This window comes from Olea europaea, chromosome 12 (assembly GCF_002742605.1).
Source record: "Olea europaea var. sylvestris chromosome 12, O_europaea_v1, whole genome shotgun sequence".
Classification (NCBI taxonomy): domain Eukaryota; kingdom Viridiplantae; phylum Streptophyta; class Magnoliopsida; order Lamiales; family Oleaceae; genus Olea; species Olea europaea.
In genome coordinates this window covers 941,257-963,099 of record NC_036248.1, presented here as the reverse complement: position 1 = coordinate 963,099, position 21,843 = coordinate 941,257, and the positions used below count along the sequence as shown (strand labels likewise).

At 36.9% G+C, this 21,843-nt stretch overlaps 2 protein-coding genes across 3 annotated transcripts; both read left to right on the top strand.

Annotated features, from left to right (window-relative positions):
- The first annotated feature begins 529 nt into the window (after positions 1 to 529).
- Positions 530 to 3,508, top strand: LOC111405075 (NAD(P)H azoreductase-like). 2 transcript variants are annotated; one of them, XM_023033769.1, is made up of 9 exons: positions 530 to 798; positions 868 to 951; positions 1,050 to 1,111; positions 1,671 to 1,766; positions 1,879 to 1,956; positions 2,542 to 2,604; positions 2,688 to 2,861; positions 3,067 to 3,211; positions 3,302 to 3,508. In XM_023033769.1, exons 1-8 carry the CDS (start codon positions 612 to 614, stop codon positions 3,166 to 3,168), a joined length of 846 nt encoding a protein of 281 aa, XP_022889537.1. In that variant the 5' UTR covers positions 530 to 611; the 3' UTR covers positions 3,169 to 3,211; positions 3,302 to 3,508. The 2 variants fall into 2 exon arrangements, with proteins under 2 accessions (XP_022889537.1, XP_022889536.1); XM_023033768.1 differs by having other exon boundaries at positions 531 to 798; positions 3,067 to 3,162.
- Positions 3,509 to 11,353: 7,845 nt separating this feature from the next.
- LOC111405035 lies at positions 11,354 to 11,746 on the top strand. Its single transcript, XM_023033727.1, has one exon. The coding sequence runs from the start codon at positions 11,354 to 11,356 to the stop codon at positions 11,744 to 11,746; it is 393 nt and encodes a 130-aa protein (XP_022889495.1).
- Positions 11,747 to 21,843: the final 10,097 nt, after the last annotated feature.

Here is a 21,843-nt window from a genome sequence, read left to right as displayed (position 1 = left end):
CTGCTTAAATTAATTTCAACCGAAGGAACGCTAATCATGAAAAAAAAGGAACAAATATCTCTAAACCAAAATACATGGACAAACCAAATGACTCAGTTGAAGGGAAGGATGTCCCGTGTCGCGATAAATGATTCACCCAAAGTAACTCTACTACTACAAGCGCCTGTACGACTGAAGCTAAAAAACGTGCCTACCGGAGGTGAATATTTTGGAGGAAATGAGGAGAGTGGCTGGTAGGGTTCGATTTTGGGGGAAATTGGTGGTGAAGGTGAGAGAAATGAGTCGATTTCAAAATGTTTTTGAAATTGAATAAATAAAATAATTGTCAGTTCCTTTATGTTATTGTATGAAATAGAAATGAATATTGATGACAATTATAGGGCCCACTTTTTGATTTTTTAATCAGCACCATCTAGTTTCCTTTCATGTATATTGTACACGTGTCTTTGTCAACCTATTTTGTCATCTATCTTTGGACTTGTAGCATTATTGAGGTGAAAATAGATGAATAAGCGGGTTTGGGCCCCTCAAAACGCAACAGTTGGAGGGGAGAAGAAAACAAGAGGATAAGAGCTGCTTGAGCTTGACTCGAAAATCCACCCCCAAAATCAATGGCCTATTCAACTTCTTCGTCTCTGCCCCGTCTCCACTCTTATGAAATCATCACTCGCTCTCTACATTGCCAGAAGATAAACCCATCTTTCATATTGTCGCGCGTCGAAAAGCATTCTTCCCCCTTTTGCTTCTCATCCAAGAAGAAACTTAATGTCATGGACCAAATTCTCGATTACATTGAAGGTATGCTACTCCTTGCTTAATCACTTGTAACCCTGGTTGTACGAATAAGCCATTTCGTGTTCCTTTTAGGGGGTCCAAAGTTGAGAAAATGGTACGGGGCACCTGATCTCCTCCCTAAAGATGGAACCTCATTGGAAGAAGATGAGCCTAGAGGTAATTTTTCCATAAGAATAACATTTATATTGAACATATTTTGTACAATTGCTTTGTATTGAGGATGGCGATTCTTTTTCTTTGATTTTTTGAAACAGGAGGAGATGATGAAGTTAGAGATGCAGTATTAGTGACTGATGGAGATAATGAAATTGGTCAGGTGGGTTATGCAATGGATTTCCAGTTTCTTGTTAAAATTATTATGTGTAACTCGTAACTAAATCTTAAAAAATTAAGCCGATTGAGAAGAGATATGCTTATTTACTTAAATTCAGTCTTCAACATGCTCCACGTGAGGGGCGGACATTTTTTTTCCTTCAAAAGTTTGACAACTGCATGAATTTCTTCAATGGATAGCAACGCAACTCAAATCCAAGACCTTTATCTTCTATATACCATGTAGAACTATCTCATTTAAAAGCTTTAAGATGCTAGAAGAGGGACAAATATATTTATTTTTAAATCTAGTCTTTAATAATCTGCACTTCAGACTTCATGGCAACTGTAATTTCCAGTTAGAGCATATTTGGTACCAACTACTGAAGAGCACAATGGACAATGCTGTAGTTTATATTTGTTCTTTGTTAGTATCCAATTCTGGACAGTGCAACTAACAAAATAAGCCACTAATATGTTCCCCAAGATTGGTTTCTTCATCTTGTGAGCAACTCAGTTTTCTGATGCATGAACTTCAGTTTCAAGGTCTTTAACTTCTGCAGATGATTATACTGTCCCTGATTGTCAAACGAGTTCGAGTTAAAGCATTGGTAAAGGATAAGCGGGCTGCTATGGAAGCCTTTGGTACTTATGTTGAGGTTGGTGCATTTATATTGTAAAATTCTACATTTTTCTTTTGTTGATATAGTTGTTTGCTATATTTGTTGGCAATCTTTCTCAAGTCTTATGTGATTTATCATTATTTCAAAGTCTATAGCTGGAGATGTCAAGAATAATACAATTCTAAAGAAGGCACTAAGAGGCGTCCGTGCAGTGATTTGCCCAAATGTATGCAATTCTCTACTCCATCTATATTTTCACTTTTTGTTCTGTTTTAATTAATTTCTGTAGAAAAAGTGCAGCACTCATACTTGTATTCTTCAATGGAGGATTAGATCTCCTAGACTTTATTTTCGGTGCTCTACCCATGACTAATATGAACTCAAAACTTCCTTCGTAATTTCCAGATTTCTTTGCAGTGACTCCCTGATTTCAGAATTCAGAGGGAACCTCAAAGTGGTTTTTATATAATATATGGCCAGTGGCAGATCTAGGAAAAAATTCAATACGGGCTAATACGTATAAAAAAAAGTAAAATATTGCACCTAAAAAATATATATATTTTACTTAATTTTTTTTTTTAATGGACATTTGGACCGAAGGGACAGGTTGTAGCACGGTCCAGCTCGTCCCTGGATCCGCCCATGATATATGGCATTGTATTCTCCTATTACTTTTTCACAACTATGATTGCGTGAACATTACCAGACAAAATTAATAGTTAACAACCTTTTTCTAATGTTCAATATAGACGTATTCTTTATCTCAGTGTTTACGTGATGTACTATTTGACGAACCTATGCATATATGCAGGAAGGATTTCTAACTAATGTTGATAGGTGGAAAGGTTTACAACACGTGATCCTGTTATCTCAGGTATCCCTAATGTGCATCCTATGGATGAACTATGTGACCACAAAATAACATATGTTTAGATTACAATTTTGGTAAGTTTTTAGTTGTCTGTCTATAGAAATACTAGTGGAATTCAAGCAATGATGAATAGCAATGCAAGAAAATTAGCAGAGCAAGATGAAAGCATGGTGAAGGCCTCTGGAATCCCTTATACCATCATCAGAACTGGGTTTCTAAAGAATAACCGTGTAGGGAAGCAAGGCTTCAGCTTTGAAGAGGTACTCGTGATATATTTTCCTCATTCAGTTGGTTGATACAGAAAATCTGCTCAACCGGTGTTTATCAACATTAGAAATGAAGCTTTTTTCCTAATAAATTTAGGAACTGTGTTCATTTCATTATTGAATGTCTATTCTGTTAACAATATCAACATATTTATGTATTCTTGGTGATCTCGTTAGAATGTTTATTCTGGTGGAACAGGGCAGTGCTGCAAAGGGAAGTCTTAGCAAGGAAGATGCAGCCTTTCTATGCGTGGAAGCTCTTGATGCTGTCCCACAGAAAGGACTCGTCTTTGAGGTTTAGTGAACTCTTGATGAATTTATTTTGACTGTTATGGAGACCCTAGGTAGTTAATATTCACTGGTTATTATGCATTCAACTGGGTAAGTTAAAATACTTTGTCATAATTATTTATTATTGTCTCTATTTTCAACAGGTGGTAAATGGAGATGACAAGGTTTCGGATTGGAAAAGTTTCTTTAAGAAATTGTTGGAGAGCTCACAGTAATATGCACAGGCTAGTTACATTTTTATTTGCTAAAATTTCTATCAAATATAATCCGATGTAATTACTATTTTAAGTTTGTGTTGAACGAAGAACACATTTTATTTTCTCAAATAAGCGAACTTACTTTTCCAACTATTTATGATACCAATAAGATCGTCAGTAAATTTTTAAAAGGGGTGTTTTAAAAAATATCCAATTTTATGAGTGTCAATTCAAAAATGTTCACTTTTCAAATTAATTGCTTCATTTTTTCATTAAATGTAGAAATGATGTTCTCGATATTTGAACCCCATTTACTTATATTTCATAAGTATATATGTCAAATCACAAAATTACATCTTCTTGACAATTCAAATGTAGTTCTCGACATATTAGATGTCTAGAATGACATTTCATTCCAAACATGACATTTCTCTACAGTTGAAATGTAGTTTTCGACATTTCTATGTCAATAAGAAAAATAACATTTATTGTGATTTGACGTGTACACGTTTGAAATTAATAGGGTAGGTTATGTATCAAAATTTTATTGGTCAATAAAATTTGTAATTACAAAAATGTTCATTTTTGTTTTTGTGTAGAATTATAAATTGTTAACAAGTGTATTTTGGTCTAAATTATTTCAAAATGGACATTTTTGCAACAATTTGCAATGGTGGACATATTTGCAAATGGATATATGAAAGTTGACATTTCTAGTAATTTCCTCTTTTTAAAATAATGATTATGTTGCAATGGTTTAAAAATAAAGCTATGTGTAAAACATTGGTTGACAATAGTCCGTTGTCAAAATTCAAGTCAGTGATGTAGAAAACAGTTTTTAAAATGTATTAATATGATGATGGCAAATAGGATATTGTCAACAAATATTGTACATATATCAGGATTCATGGTTTAAACATGGTAAAAGGATTTTAAATTATTTCTCCATGTACAAATACATAAAAGTCCTAGGGATAGAAGTAGAACAAGAACTAAGAGAACGTTACAAAATTATATTTATTCGTTCATCGAATCAAGCTACAATCAAGATCTTACATGAATTTTAACTATACATTTACATATAACCTTTGAATCAAGATCCTACATTCTAAACTATAAGTTGACAAAAACTCGAAATAGTATGAAATGGGATTATAATGACCATTGGTATTTGCCTAGCTAAGGGTTCCATGTGATTAAGCTCTTAAAGATTCATATTGATTTGGTTATTCCAGAGTAACTATAGAGATTTAGCTGACGTTGCCCCTCTTAATCCTAAATTAAGATCCTTTAATGAATTGCAACATTTCATTTGTAAAACTTAATTTAAATTGAGTAGAATTATTTTATATTATCCGTCTCTATAAGAAAGTTGGGTTGACACAAACACCTAATCAAATTAGTTTTAATCCAATTTTATATAAATTGAACAAAAGTACAACTTCAATGCATTTTATGAATTGTAATATAGGTAGCTTCTAAATAGAAAGATTTAGATTTATGTGACATTAACGTCTAATAAATAGATAGAGGTATGTCTATAATTTAAATTTCATCTTTAAAGCATTTTTAATAGGAGAAAAAAAAATCATGATAGAGTGATAATAAATGTGTTTTTGCACACTTATTTAGATCACAAACATAACTTAATTACAAGTAAATTGTTTAAATTGTGACTTAATCTCGTTGAATTCATGCAATGTAGGTGTTTATATGAAAATGGTGGAATTCAGGAGAAAAGAGCCGAAAAATGACTAAAATGGAGCAAAGTGATAGTTGAGGGACTAAGGACGCAAATATTCAAAGTTGAACTAAAAAGCAACCTGGGAATGCGAACATGCTAAGTATGAATTCGAACGCGATACAAGATGATTGGAAGAAGAAGGAATTGCAAAGGGACTAAAATGAAGAAGAATGAAAGTTCAAGGACCAAAATGGATTTTTTCGCATAGTTGGTAGCATAGTGCGGTCCCTCTATGCGGCTGCATAGAGACCACCCGAGAATAAATTCTCAAAAAATTTTACTCTATGCGACCACATAGAAATGTACTATGCGGTCGCATAGAGCAATTCGGAGGCCGAATCTGCAGTTTCCTTATTTCGCTGAAACTCTTATGGAAACAAGATTTTTAGGGTCCTATATAAACAAAAACTCGACCAGAACGAAAGGGATGCCATTTTTAGAAGAAAAAGAGAGATTTTGAAGGAGAAAACGAAGAGAGAACAAGAGGAAAACATTGCACCAATTGAAGAATTGATTGAAACTTGATTCGGGTGATAACGTTTCTTCAACTATTTTTTTATTTTCTTCTTTTTAGTATGTTAGGCTAGATTTTTCATGGACTAAGAGATCGATGAACCTTGTAATACTAATTTTGATTTTTGATTTGGAGATTTGACATATTTAAGCACATGTTTTGGAATTGAATGATTTATACGTTTTTATTTTCATATTATTATTATGCACGTAATTATATGATCTTGGTGGCCTGTTTTCTGCATTCGAAAGAAGAAAAATAGGCTCGACATGGTATCATCACATGGTACGATAGGAAATAGAAATATACCTCTATGCCTCGTGTGAATTGTTGAGTATTCATGAAATCATAATGCATTCCTGTATGCTAATATTCGTCATAGAGATATAGTCGAATCACATATTGGGATAGGTTTGGCATTGCTCAAGAGAGATTGCTAAATTAAGATAGGAATATTGATTCATTAATTGTGGGAATGTGTGTCAAATTTGCATAATTAAAATTTGAACGGGTGTTGCTTGGGAATTCGTGATCCTAGTGCTTTAGTAATTCATTAATTCCATAAATTCTTATAGATTGCATTCAGGTCATTTTGCATTTAGTATAAGTTTCTTTCTCATAATTGCATCATAGTTCACATCTTCCTTAGTTAAATCACAATACATGCATCTTACTTTCGTGTTTCGGTTAAGGTCATAATAGATTGATTTAAACTAATTCAATTCTTGTGGGATCGATACTTGGACTCATAATCCGTTCTACTACTTGTTAACGAACTGTACACTTGCGGTAGGTTTTAAATCGAAATAAATAAATTTCGTGAACAAGTTTTTGGCGCCGTTGTCGGAGATTGAAATTTAGTTTAATTTTATCTATTGTGACACTAATTCGAACTTACCTAGATTAGTAGTAGTTAGCTTACTAGACTTAGTTTATTGTTTACTTTAATTTAATTTTGTGCTATTTTTACTATCTCAGGGCTTGTATGCAAAGAGCACTTGATCGAGATTTGGTTCCCATTGATCCAGAGATCGAACGCACATTTCGTCACAGGCAAAGAGAAGCAAGAGCAGCACAACAAATTCAAAAAGACTAAAAACATCAACAACAGATGGGTAACGAGCAAAATCGTCCGATAATTCAACTCAACGAAGGCGTGGGGGTTGAAGATGAAGGAAATATGGTGCTTGGGGACTTCATGGCACCGTTGGTGGTTCAGAGTCAATCTAGCATTGTGTATCCTCCATTTGAGCAACCGAACTTCCAGCTGAAAACAAATGTAATTCAACTATTTCAGAATGGACATCAATACCACGAGATGGCTAATGAGAATCCACATACACATATCTATATTCAAACAAGGCGAGTCCGAATCATTTGAAGAGGCCTAAAATTACTTCAAAAATATGTTAAGGAAGTGTCCTCAGCATGGCTTTGATAAAAAGACACAAATCTGATTTTTCTACACTGGATTACTTCCATCCTTCCAGAGCATGGTGGATTTATCATCCGACGGGTCAATCTCCACGAGAACAATTGACAGAGCATGGGAACTGTTTGAGAGAATGGCTACAACTTCAGCCATGTGGTCTACAGATCCAGTGGTTCAGAAGAGAACGTCGGGGGTTTATGAAGTAGATACTTACTTAGCATTATCCGCAAAGATAGACTCCTTGTTCCATAAGGTTCAGAGCATTTCACAAACCGCCAATGCAAAACAAGTCAAGAAGCCAAGCTGTGAAAAATTTGGAGCAGACCACAATACTGTCAACTGTCCAATTCTCACGCTGAGGATCGAATATGCAGATTTTGTGCAATGGGGTCAACGCCAACAGAACAATCCACATTGGGAAACCTCCAATCAGGCTGGAGAAAACAACCAAACTTCTCATGGAGTAACCAAAATCAAAACAGACCACAAGATCAATTTCAATAGCAGGATAAAAAGCCACCATTGGAATAGATGTTTGAGAAGTTCATGGCAATGACTAATCAGTACATGGAGGCCAACAACCAGTTTATGCGAAAGATAGATGCAACTCTCCAAGACCAAAGTGCTGCAATCAAAAATTTGGAGACGCAAATGGGATAGATGGTAATCTCCATGACAGGTAGAGCACCAAGAAACCTACCCAGCAACACTGAAATCAATTCTAAGGAGCACGCAAAAGCTGTAACAACCAGAAGTGGAGTACAACTACCGGAGATACATGTAAAAAGACCGATAGCTAGCAAGGAATCAACGCCTACCTCAGATGACGAGATTGTGGAACAGACTAAACAAACAACAGGGGATGTTGCCAAGAAGAGTTTCAATACACCACGGGTTACAGCTACCAACTCTATCAACCCTCATGAGCCACCTATTCTATTCCCGCAGAGGTTGAAAAAGCACAAATTGGATCAACAATATAGTAAATTTCTTGAAGTCTTCAAGAAACTCAACATCAACTTCCCATTTGCTGAGGCACTTGTTTAGATGCCGAGTTATGCAAAATTCCTAAAGGATATCCTCTCTAACAAGCGAAAGATAGAAGAAAATGAAACAGTGATGCTAACGGAGGAATGCTGTGCCAGAATCCAGAAAAAGCTGCCTCCAAAACTAAAGGATCCAGGGAGCTTTACTGTACCTTGCACTATTGAAAATTGTCATTTTGATAATACTTTGTGTGATTTAGGTGCAAGTATTAATTTGATGCCTCCCTCTGTTTTCAGGAAACTCGGCTTGGGAGAAGCTAAAGCCACAACAGTAACCCTACAGTTAGTAGATCGATCCCTTACACATCTAAGAAGGATCATTAAAGACGTGTTGGTAAAAGTAGAAAAGTTTATATTTTCAGCCGATTTTCTCACTTTAGATATGGAGGAAGATAAGGATGTTCCACTCATATTGGGGTGACCCTTCTTAGCTACTAGAAGAGGGATTGTCGATGTTCAGAAAGGGCATCTTATATTGAGGCTTGGCGAAGAACAGATCTCTTTCAACTGTTCAAGGCAATAAGATTTTCCACTGAGTCAGATAGCTGTTTCTAGATCGAGGTAATTGATAGAATAATTCAAGATACATTTCGGCTACATCATCCTTCCGATGCATACGAGGCATGCATTGCACATTTTCAGTCCACTCACACTGATTCAAGTGAGATTGAAACATGTGCACGACTTTTGGAAACTAATCTACCATACATGCGCAAGCGTCACTTCGAAGAACTGGGAACTAGGACTACAAAGTCAGTGCCATCTATTCGACAACCTCCCAAGTTGGAACTCAAACAATTGTCACCACACTTTCGATATGCTTACTTGGGGGAGTCTTTTACACTCCCAATTATTATTTCAAATACTGTCAGTGAATTGGAGGAAGAGAGACTACTTCGGGTGCTGAGGAAGAATAAAACAGTCATTGGATGGTCAATTGCAGATATCAAGGGGATCAGTCCGTCGCTATGCATGCACAAAATACTCATGGAGGAAAATTTCAAGCCAAACATTAATGGTCAACGGAGATTGAATCCAAACATGAAGGAAGTGGTTCGGGCTGAGGTATTAAAGTTGCTCGATGCAGGCATCATCTACCCAATATCAAATAGTGCATGGATCAGTCCAGTGCAGGTTGTTCCAAAGAAGGGAGGTATCACAGTGATGCAAAACAAGAAAAATGAGTTGATTCCTACAAGAACAGTGACTGGATGGAGAGTTTGCATCGATGACCGCAAACTAAACGCTTCTACTCGAAAGGATTATTTTCCACTACCGTTCATTGATCAGATGTTGGAGAGACTAGCATGGCACTCACATTACTGTTTTCTGGATGGGTACTCCGGGTATAATCAGATTCCAGTAGCACCTGACGACCAGGAGAAGACAACTTTCACATGCCCCTATGGTACCTTTGCATACTGTAGGATGCCCTTTGGTTTGTGCAATGCCCCTGCCACCTTTCAGTGCTGCATGATGGCCATCTTTTCTGATATGATTGAGAAATTCATCGAGGTATTCATGGACGACTTCTCAGTGTTTAGGTCTTGGTTTAATGAGTGTTAGGAGCATCTGAGTTTTGTGTTACAGCGGTGTATAGAGACTAACTTGGTATTGAATTGGGAAAAATGTCACTTTATGGTACACGAGGGCATTGTGTTAGGACACAGAATCTCAGCAAAGGGTATTAAGGTGGACAGAGCAAAGATTCAGGTGATCGAGAAATTACCGCCACCAACATGAGTGAAAGGTGTTCGTAGCTTCCTTAGGCGTGCCGGGTTCTACGGAAGGTTCATTAAGGATTTCTCAAAAATTACTAAACCACTTTGCTGTTTGTTGATGAAGGAATTCACATTTGAGTTCACAGATGAGTGTTTGATGGCTTTTAATACCTTGAAAGAGATCATCATACCAGATTGGAACCTGCCATTTGAATTAATGTGCGACGCCTGTGATTTTGCTGATGGGGCCGTATTGGGACAACAGAGAAATAAGACATTTCACGTAATCTACTATGCAAGTAAGACCTTGAACGACGCTTAATTAAACTATGCCACTACAGAGAAAGAGCTCATTGCTGTACTCTATGCCTTTAACAAATTTCCATCATATCTTGTGGGGTGGTCAAAGGTCATCGTTTACACAGATCACGCTGCTATCAAATACTTAATGGAAAAGAAGGATGCTAAGCCATATCTCATTCGTTGGATACTGCTGCTTCAAGAGTTTGATCTGGAAATCAGGGATAAGAAGGGCGGTGAAAACGTGGTAGTAGACCACTTGTCTCGACTCGAGACCATAGAGCAGACAGAGATCGTGGAAATTAATGAAGTCTCCCCAGATGAACAGATTTTCGATGTGGGGGAGGTACCCTGGTATGCTGACATAGTTAACTACTTAGCCAGGTCTATCATTCTGCCAGATTACTCAAATCACCCAAAGAAGACATTTTTCACTGAGTTGAAGTATTATTTTTGGGAGAATCCCATTCTATACAAGTGAGAAGCTGATCAAATCGTTCGTCGTTGCGTACCTGAGGAAGAATTGTCCTTAATACTAGAACATTGTCATTCATCTATATACGCAGGGCATTTTGGTGCTTCAAAAATAGCAGTAAAGATCCTTTAGTCAGGTTTTTACTGGCCTACGTAGTTTAAGGATGCCTTTAAATTCGTGAAAAGATGTGACTGATGTCAACGCAGCGGTAATATATCCAGGAGAAACGAAACGCGTCTGAACAGTATCTCGGTGGTGGAACTATTCGACGTCTGGGGGATCGACTTTATGGGGCCATTTTCCCTATCATTCTCTAATCAGTACATATTGGTGGCTATGGATTACGTATCAAAGTGGGTAGAAGCCGTTGCATTGCCTATCAACGATGGGAAGGTGGTGTTGATTTTCTAAAGAAAAATATTTTCACTCGCTTTGGCACACCGAGAGCTATAATCAGTGACGGGGTCAAACATTTCTGCAATCGCCAATTTGAACAGTTGTTGACTAAATATGGCGTTAAACATCATGTAGCCACTGCATATCATCCTCAAACCAGTAGACAGGTTGAAGTGTCCAATACGCAATTAAAGCGAATACTTGAAGTCAAGTAAGCTCTTCATGAAAAGATTGGTCTAAGAAGCTGGACGACGCCTTGTGGGCCTATAGGACTGCATTCAAGACTCCTATAGGAATGTCACCATATTGACTGGTTTTCGGGAAGGCATGCCACTTACCTCTTGAGATAGAACACTTTGCTTATTGGGCAATGAAGAAATTGAATTTGGACTTGAAGGCTGCAGGTGAAAAATGTCTATTACAACTTAATGAACTGGATGAGCTCAGAATGGAGGCCGACGGAAATTCAAGACTCTATAAAGGATGCAGCAAGAAGTGGCATGATATGCATATTCAGAGGCGTGAATTTAAAGTGGGGCAAAAAGTGTTACTCTACAACTCTAGGCTTAAGCTGTTTCCAGGAAAGTTGCGATTGAGACGGTCTGGTCCCTATACTATTACACAGGTATTTCCACATGGGGAAGTTGAGATCACTCATGACAATAAGGGGACATTTAAGGTCAATGGACAGCGTTTGAAACACTATTGGAGCGGCAATTTCTCAAAGGAAAAGTCTACCGTTCATCTTAGACCACCAGAATGATACAATATAGTAAAGTCGAGCTATCGACTACAACCTAACGCTGGGTGGGAGGCAATCCACTGTATCTTTTGATTTATTTTACTTTTTATATTATTTTAGGAGTTGTTTAATTTTCGCATTTGCAATTTTTTTAGGTCATCGTTCATCCATACATGTCAATAGAATCTAAGTATCGTCCACATAAATTCCTAGGCATTGAACACATGTTCGATAAGTTTGAAATGGTTTTGGGTGATTGGGAGTATAATTCACGCATTTCACTACAAATTGATGTTTTCAAAAATTTAAAGGGCAAATGTGTACTAGAGAATTCAAAGAGGGAAAATAATTTTTTATATTTCATTATGTTTTGTTTTGTTTTGAAATTAAAAAAAAAAGTGTATATGCGATCGCATAGACACCAACCGAAACAAAAGGGGGACAAATTATATCACTAGGCGACTGCATAGGACACAACTATGCGGCCACATATTAGTGATCCGGTCATGGACTTAAGCCATGACTGGCTCACTCTGAATCACTTCCCCCCATTTCCCTCTCACATTTCTCCCTCAAACCCTAGGTCCAAAAATTCCCATCTTACATGCACACACCCAAAAACATTCCTAGACCCTCCTTCATTTCTTCAATCATTCACGAATTTATCGGAAAAACCCAAGGCGAAAAAGGTATGAGCTTTATTCCTTCTCCTCATTTAGACTTTGGTTTGTAATTACTCACAATTTACAATTGGGAATCGAGTTGAAAGGGTGTAAGTAGGCTTGGTTTATGGCATTGATTTGTGTTTATGCATTGAGGGTTATTACACTTTGCCAAGTATTAATAGAATGGAGTTGAATATATTGCACACAACATGTTCGATAAATTGCCTAAGTGAAGTTTGTTGTGCAATATGTGAAATCCCGCATTTGAAAATCTGAATATATAAACTAACATACACATTGTGATTGAATGAGAAATTTAGCTGGAAGCACTCACTCACCAACCACGCACATGTAGGCACCCATGTTAGGTTCACGTCACTTCACAGCACTCACTTCTTCCCTTGAGTTAAGTACCCGTATGACATCCAATGGGCATGAAATTTGAATATGTGCCACTCCACATTACATACTTTCATATGCTCAGAGGTTGCTCAAGAAAAATTCGATTTTTCTCGATGATATCCGGGGGTGAAAGTGCGCACTTGATCATGGGTCACTTGACACAATTTGGATGTTTTGAGCTCAGCTTGTGTGTATGTTGTTATTTTGCATTCCTTATACGTTCTTGAGCATGTTTCTTAGAAGTTTGCATATTACCAGATGCACATACACATGAAAGGACATGTCAAACATCAAATCCATTTTGCAACACGTAGGCACATGGCTAGGTCACGGCATGTCAAGGCACCCTACGTTACCTAGTTTACACCATCATTTGACACACCAAACGAAGTCCAATTGATTTGAAATTTGAGTATATACTAGACCTCATTGAATACTTTCATGTGCCCAGAGATTGCTCGGGAAAATTTTGATATTTTCGATGATGTTTGGGGCCGAACATGCGCACTCGGTTATAAGTCCAATTTTTCAAATGTGCATATTTAGGCCTAGTTCCTTAGTTTTTCATATTGGCACACTATTTACACTATCTTGAATATCATGTTTTGAAGATTGCACACCAATATGTTACATATGCATGTTGAAGCAAATTTAGGGGATTTGTGAAATACATGCCTTGCTAATCTCATTCCATCTCTTGTTTTTCAACAAGAAGTTTAATGAATGTTATTTTCGCACCTTTGCAGGATACCTCCAAAAATAATATCAAAAGGATAAGAGAAGATTGGTTCCACATCTGGCACAGCCCAGACTAGAGAGCCCGAAGAGGGTGTCAAGAGATTTCTATCTTCAGACACAGCAGCCCGTTACGCCAATGTTGTCCGTGAGTGGGCACTCATCCCCGAAAGGCCAGTTAAGTTGGAAGATTTTCCCAATTTTGAATTGGTTTATTTAATCCACAACTGTGGTTGGGAGAAAGTGATTGAAAGACCGCATCCAGTAAATAAAAATCTGGTGAAAGAGTTCTATGCCAACTTGAATACAGAAATCAACACGCCTGGATCAGATCATCTACATCAGACATGGGTTTGGGGAAAATGAATTATGCTTTCACCAGAAGTGATTCATGACTACTATCAGCTAACCTGGACAAATGTGGTCCCAGTCCCACATAATTTCAACTGGATTGAGGTTGCGGAAGAATTATTGGGACGTGAGAATGCTTGGCCTCTGCCGACTGCAGACTGGTATCAGATTAATCTCACCCCATCTATAGCTATCATATGGTTATTCATATGCCACAACATCGAGCCCATTTCCCATAGGACGACATTTACAGACCAAAAGGCGGGGTTTATCTATCATTTAGTTCAAGAAAACAAGATTGACTTGGCCACTTACATCTACAACCAGATACACATTATAGGCACATGGGGAGACAGGCACACCTCGCTGATTTTCCCAAGTTTGATAAGTCGGATATGTAGAAATACAGGCATACAAGTCTAGCCTGGTGAGGCACCAGAAAAACCAAGTCCCTATATCAAGCGCCTCACACTAGAGGCCCAGGACCGAGCTAGAGTCAAACATCAATAGAAGTTAGAAAACGAGCGACGCCGACAGCAATAAGTTGAGGAAGGACAAGCAGCTGAGGACTTTGAAATGCCACAAGTTCTTCCACCACTGGGTGACCCCAGTTATTGAGGTAGATATGTGCCACTATGACAGGAAACAGCCGAGACATGCAGACTCTTCAGCAATCTTTTGGAGCAATGAGTACCACCACCCAGCAGGTGCAGAATGATATGGNCGGGGAAACAAGATTGACTTGGCCACATACATCTACAACCAGATACAAATTATAGGCACATGGGGAGACAGGCACACTTCGCTAATTTTCCCAAGTTTGATAAGTGGGATATGTAGAGCTGCAGGCATACAAGTCCAGCCTGGGAAAGCACCAGAAAAACCAAGTCCTTATATTAAGCGCCTCACACTAGAGGCCCAAGACCGAGCCAGAATTAAACATCAACAGAAGTTAGAAAATGAGCGACGCCGACAGCAACAGGCTGAGGAAGGACAAGCAGTTGAGAACTTTGAGATGCCACAAGTTCCTCCACCACCGGTTGACATTGATACCCAGTTATTGAGGTAGATGTTTACCACTATGACAGGACACAGTCGAGATATGCAGAGTCTTCAGCAATCATTTGGAGCAATGAGTACTACCATCCAACAGGTGCAGAATGATATGACAATCACAAGAAACTTCACATCCAATGCCAGCAGTGAATCCCTTGCAGCGAGAAGAGAGATGAGTACCTTTGATGGGCGATTGGAAATGTATGTTGGCAGGATGGATGGTATACAGTGGCGGGTGAATGAGACATGAGATCGTTTAGGGAGCTTGGAGAGCAGGGTTCAGGCCATGCAGATGGAGTAGACCCAGCAGTCTGACATATTGAGAGAGATTTTATCCCGCCTTCCTCCCCCTCCTGGAGATGATGCTGCAGGACCCAGCCTTCCATCACAATCACCATATTGATTAGGGGAGTCTTGTTTACTTCATTTTGCTATTTTGTGTTCTTGTTTTTCTTTTTAAATTATGTCATTTCAACTTTAATTCTTACATTGAGGACAATGTACTGTATAAGTTTGGGGGATGGTGGCATAATTTAAAAAAAATAGTCGGCATATAATTATTTTGCATTTTCACAGTCCATCATTATTATTGACTAATTGTTGCATAATGTATGCTTGATGAGTGAGTGTTGATTATACTTTCGCATGCTTGTGTGGGCTTAATAGCCTTTCCGGTTATGATGTGTTATTGGATTGGTATAATTCATAAATTTTGAATATAGTGCTGAATAGATAAACCAATACTTGTGATGAAATACTTGACATCATCTATGCACACTGTTGATGCTTGACATATTAGGGGAATGACTGGATTTTGAGCATAAGGTAGGAAAAGAATGATAATCCTATATTTAATTTACATGTAAATCACCTCATGATAGTTTGAAATTGGTTGAGCTATTATAGGGAGCATTGAGATGAGCAGGGGCTCCATGCATGAAATTTTATTGTGTGGATTGCCTAAGCCGGTGAGGTGAAGATTAGGTGAAAATCTTAAATTGAGGCATGGTTTTGGAAACTAAATGTCTAGAATAATAAGGGCATAAAATTAAATCGTGAGAATAAGACACTTCTTTTCATGTCTTTATGACTCGAGCAAGTAAGCCTGTAAGGATATTTTAAAATCTGGTGCCCTAAAGTCAACGGGTCTGGGAGTCACCGGTCTAAAGCTCGCTAAAAGGGGTCATATAGAAAGTAACAGGGAAAGAGGTTAATAAAAAGTCATCTGATCAAGCCTTTATAACTCGAGTGAATAAGCCTGCAAGGGTTTAAAAACCTGATGCCCTAAAGCCAACTTGTTTGGGAGTCACCGGCGTAAAACTCGTTTCATGGGTTATATAGAAAGCAAATAAGAAGATGATATAAAAGAAAAAAATTGAAAGTGAGAATAACAAAATAGAGATAAAAACATGAAGAAAAGCCCTTAGACATCTGGTTGAGGAAACTATACCCTTGAGGTGAGGCAAGTAACCTATTTTAACCTTGAGTGTCGAAGCAATCAAACTCGGGAGCGGTGTCACTTGTTGAAATGTAAACTTGTGATAGTGAGATCAATCCAAACTACGAGAGAGTGAGAACTACAGCTATGTAAATTTGTAATCTTAAAACACAACCTTGGGATAATTGAGGGAAAAGAATAAGTTTAGGGGGTTGTGTATCTCTCGAGCGAGTGAGGATACATTTGACCACTTGGAATCGAGACTCAATCCATCATGAATTTTATTTTTTGGCATAAATTCACACATACACGTCAAGCATGCATTTAACATGTAAAGGTTGATGTCATTTTTGCACTGATAAATTTTCATAAAGTCAAATACTTAGTCCAATCCTGAGCCACGACAGGGTATTAAGTCATGTTTGTTCAGAATTAAGTCACTATCCTGTTTGAGGACAAATAATAGTTCAAGTTTGGGTGGTTTGATAATGTGTTTTTGCACACTTATTTAGATCACAAACATGACTTAATTACGAGCAAAATATTTAAATTGTGACTTAATCTTGTTGAATTCATGCAATGTAGGTGTTTCTATGGAAATGGTAGAATTCAGGAGAAAAGAGCAGAAAAATGACTAAAATGGAGCAAAGTGATAGCTCAGGGACTAAGGATGCAAATATTCAAAGTTGAACTAAAAAGAAACCCGGGAATGCAAACATGCTAAGTATGAAATCGAACGCGATACAAGATGATTGGAAGAAGAAGGAATTGCAAAGGGACTAAAATGAAGAAGAACGAAAGTTCAAGGACCAAAATGAATTTTTTTGCATAGTTGGACCGCATAGTGCTACCCTCTATGCAGGCGCATAGAGACCACCCGAGAATAAATTCTCAAAATTTTTTACTCTATGCGATCGCATAGAAATGTACTATGCGGTCGCATAGAGCAATTCGGAGGCCGAATCTGCGGTTTCCTTATTTCGTCGAAACTTTTATGGAAATAAGATTTTTAGGGTCCTATATAAACAACAACTCGACCAAAATGAAGGGGACGCCATTTTTAGAAGAAAAAGAGAGATTTTGAAGGAAAAAATGAAGAAAGAATACGAGGAAAACATCGCGCCAATTGAAGAATTGATTGAAACTTGATTCAGGTGATGACGTTTCTTCAACTATTTTTGTATTTTCTTATTTCTAGTATGTTAAGCTAGATTTTTCTTGTACTAGGTGATCAATGAACCTTGCAATACTACTTTTGATTTTTGATTTGGAGATTTAACATATTTAAGCACATGTTCCGGAATTGAATGATTTATACATTTTTATTTCCATATTATTATTGTGCACGTAATTATATGATTTTGGTGGCCTGTTTTATGTATTCGAAAGAAGGAAAATAGGCTCAACATGGTATAAATCATCACAAGGTCCGATAGGGGATATAAATATACTTCTATGCCTTGTGTGAATTGTTGAATATTCATGAAATCATAATGCATTCCTGTATGCAAGTATTCGTCATAGAGATATAGTCAAATCACATATTGGGATAGGTTTGGCATTGCTCAAGAAAGATTACTAAATTAAGATAGGAATATTGATTCATCAATTGTGGGAATGTGTGTCAAATTTGCATAATTAAAAGTTGAACGGGTGTTGCTTGAGAATTCGTGATCCTAGTGCTTTAGTAATTTATTAATTCTATAAATTCTTGTAGATTGCATCCTGGTCATTTTGCATTTAGTATAAGTTTCTCTCTCATAATTGCATCATAGTTCACATCTTCCTTAGTTAAATCACGATACATATATCTTACTTTCGTGTTTCGGTTAAGGTCATAATAGGTTGATTTAAACTGATTCAATCCTCGTGGGATCGATACTTGGACTAATAATCCATTCTACTACTTGTTAACGAACCGTACACTTGTGGTGAGTTTTAAATCGAAAGAAATAAATTTCGTGAATAGGTGAAAGAAAGAAACATGAAAAAAGAGAGAGAGATAATTATTAAATTATGGTAACTTACTTTGTGTAGAAGAGCTTTTGCTTCTAGATAATCAACCTTCAATTTTTATTCTTGACGTGACAGCCATACATAATTTAAATGTATTGCATCTTGAATTGTTATCTTAAGGGTGGATTCAATTTTATTTTTTAATGACTCCTAATAGTAGAGGAAAGAGAGAAAAATATTTATTTTTTTCGTATCGAGTCATGACTCTAGGATCTGTAAAATGAAAACATAGTAGAGTAATATTGAAGAAAGGAAAAAATATTATATATGAATAAATTTATTATTATTATTTTTTTATTATGCTGTAGTATCAGACTCATTTGTACAAGACTTTTACACGCAATTTTTAATTGCTGACCTGGCATCAATGAACAAGGAATTTAACTTTGAACCGGGAAAAGCTTTTTCAACCACAGCAATTTCCCCAAATTTAGAAAACCCTCATAGCCATTTCCCTCCTTCATTCATGTTCATTCCCAACGGTGATTTTGACAAATCCAGCGACAATTCCTCATCTCCGACAACGATTTAGGCAACATTCGGCAGCGGCGGCATTTTTCGCTACCTCCGTCGAACCCACGTGAGCCGAACTCTTCAGCAATTTCTTCACTTTGACATATTTCTACACTTATTCATTTTAGCAATTTCTTTGTTTGCAAACCATGAAAAACGATGTTGCTCTTTACAGCCAATGTAGCTGTTTAACTTAAAACTTTGGTTTCGATAAGTGGTTGCCAAACATTTTCAAATGAAGTTTATCTCTATTGTGTGTCACGTATTGCGTATTTCATGGCTATGAAAGAGATGTGAACATGTTGATTTTGTGGAGTAACTAGATGTTTGCCTTAAAAAGTGATTGGATAGAAAATTGATTTCGTATCCATTTTTTTTTTAATCTCTTAGAAAGGAATTGTTTAAGCCTAGTTGGGTTTTTTTCGGTGATAATTATCGCATAATTTGTTGATGCGGAAAAAATGGAAGATGACACTGATGATTTTTTGTTGGAAATCGAGAACGAGATCATTGCGGAGAATATTATCTTAGTGGAAGGTCAAATGTTAGGAGGTGATGATGCCGTTGTGCCTAAGGTGGATATAATTTTCAGCCAATGTTTTGAAAGTCGGACCGGACCGACCGGTTCAATCAGGAACCGAACCAATATTCGGTTCGGTTAATGATTAAAACCCATTTTAACTAGAACCGGTAAAAAATCGGTATTTTAGCCAATAAATCCGTTGACCAAATGAACCGTAACCGATTTTGCCGATATTTCCTGGTTAGTTAACTATTTTAACAAATATTGCTTTCATAATGCAACCCCATAAATTAATGGCCAATGACTGTGATCCAGTTCTGCTTTGGCCCACTTATTTATAGAATTCATCCTAAGTGCTTGTTTCTTAAGATTTCGATGTGGGATCAAGAAAGCTATTTGTAGATACGAGTCAACTCTTGTTTTCGATGTGGGATCAAGAAAGCTATTTTTAGATACCAGTCAACTCCTCAACTCTTGTTTTCTATGTGGGAATTAAAAAAAAAAATTGGTTTCTAGATTCCCAGTCCTCTCATGTAAATAATTTTTCAATTATACAAATGAATAAATTAAAAATCAATAGCTTTATTTTAAAAAAAAGGGATAATCCTACTGCTATAAATTATTTATCTTTTCAGATTAATTTCTCTTTTTTTTTTCCATTTTATGTTATCTTTTATTTATTTTTATTATATTAACACAATAAAATACTATGAAAGTATTAAACAATTCACCATAAAACAACATACAAATTAAATGTACCCAAATTTAATCATTAATGGGTGCTTTTGTCCATGCATATTAAATTAATTTGAAATTAACTTAATTTTGTCAATTGTCGTGGTATATAATTTATTTATTTATTTATTAAAATCGGTTCTACCCCGGTTTGACCTTTCGGCCCTTGACCCTTTAGTTTTTCCGAGTCAACATCTGAGCTGGTTTTCAAAACATTATTTTCAGCACTAAAAAGGAAATGTTTGAGTTGTAAAAGGATATGCATATGGCATAAGTTTTCCTGTTAGAAAAAACGAATTCAAAAAAGGAGCCTATGGAGTTTTGAGATTTGTGATATACACTTACAGTAGTGAAGGCCAAAGAAGAAACATTGATAGTGGTTCTGTAAAGCCGCAACAAACAACTCAGACCGATTGTAAGGCCAGAATAATTGCATCTTCAGATGATCATAGATTTTGTAGAATTAATGCAATCCACCTCGACCACAATCATAAAACAAGTCCATCGAAATCTAGGATGTTTCAATGCAATTGAGAATTAAGTGCAAAGGTAAAACAGAAGCTTGATGTAAATGATATGACAAGAATTTCAATGCACAAAAGTTACAACTTCACAATTGTTGAAGAGAGTGGTTATGAAAATATGACTTGCGTTGAAAAAAGATTTTTAGAACCATATTGAACAAGTGAGACGATTGAGACTTGGAGTAGGGGATGCCGTAGTAGTACAAACCTACTTCTCAAATATGCAAGCATGGTGCTCAAAATTTTACTTCAGTATTGATTTGGACGATGAGTCACAGCTGAGGAATGTATTTTGGACTGATAATAGGTGCAGGCAAGCATATAAAGAGTTCGACGATGTGGTCACATTCGATACAACTTATCTCTTTAATAAGCACGACATGCCTTTTGTCCCTTTTATTGGCGTCAATCACCACGGACAATCAACAATGCTTAGTTGTGGTTTGCTTTCTAATGAGGATAAATATACTTTTGTGTGGCTGCTCCAGACATGTTGTCAGTGCTTGCATGGCAAAACTCCCCATGGAATAATTACTGATCAAGACAAGTTTTAGGGGTGCCTTTCTTCTTGGCACAGAAAGGGACACTGTGCGACACTAGTCTACTCCGCTAGACTACCTTCAGCCTTTTTTCGATCGCGTCGGGACGAAAGAAAATTTGATTACAGTTTTGTAGAAAACTTACAACAGAGAATATGAATACATTGAAAGTAAATTGAATATTGATTGATGAAAACTGAACATTACAATTGACAAAAGAAGAAAATTACAATTGCTGGTGTAGGGGGCGGACATCGGGGAGCTTGAAAGATTTTTGAATGACTAATACCCCTATAATAGCATTCAGAAAAAAACTTAAGTGACGGGAGTAGACGTTTAAAAGACGAAGAATCATACTAAACGTTTACTAATATCAGAGCTATTTTACAACTAAAATAATTATTACAATGAAAAGAAAATTACAACTCTGCGATAGTGTCAAGGGGCTAAGTAAAGCTGCGGTCCTTGACATTCTCCCTCATTTGTTTTGGCGACATCCTCGGTGCCATCAATGCATGATATGTTTCAATTAATGGTTTGAAGGCTCCAAGATCTTTTTCTCTTTTCCAAGTATTCTCCTCGTTTCTGCATCCAATCCATTTAAGCAAGTACTTCTGATGA

Coding starts and splice junctions, on each gene's coding strand:
- LOC111405035 (XM_023033727.1), top strand. CDS start 11,354: ATGAAGAAATTGAATTTGGACTTGAAGGCTGCAGGTGAAAAATGTCTA.
- LOC111405075 (XM_023033768.1), top strand. CDS start 612: ATGGCCTATTCAACTTCTTCGTCTCTGCCCCGTCTCCACTCTTATGAA. Junction 1,112..1,670: donor GAGATAATGAAATTGGTCAG/GTGGGTTATGCA, acceptor TAACTTCTGCAG/ATGATTATACTGTCCCTGAT. Junction 1,767..1,878: donor CCTTTGGTACTTATGTTGAG/GTTGGTGCATTT, acceptor ATTATTTCAAAG/TCTATAGCTGGAGATGTCAA.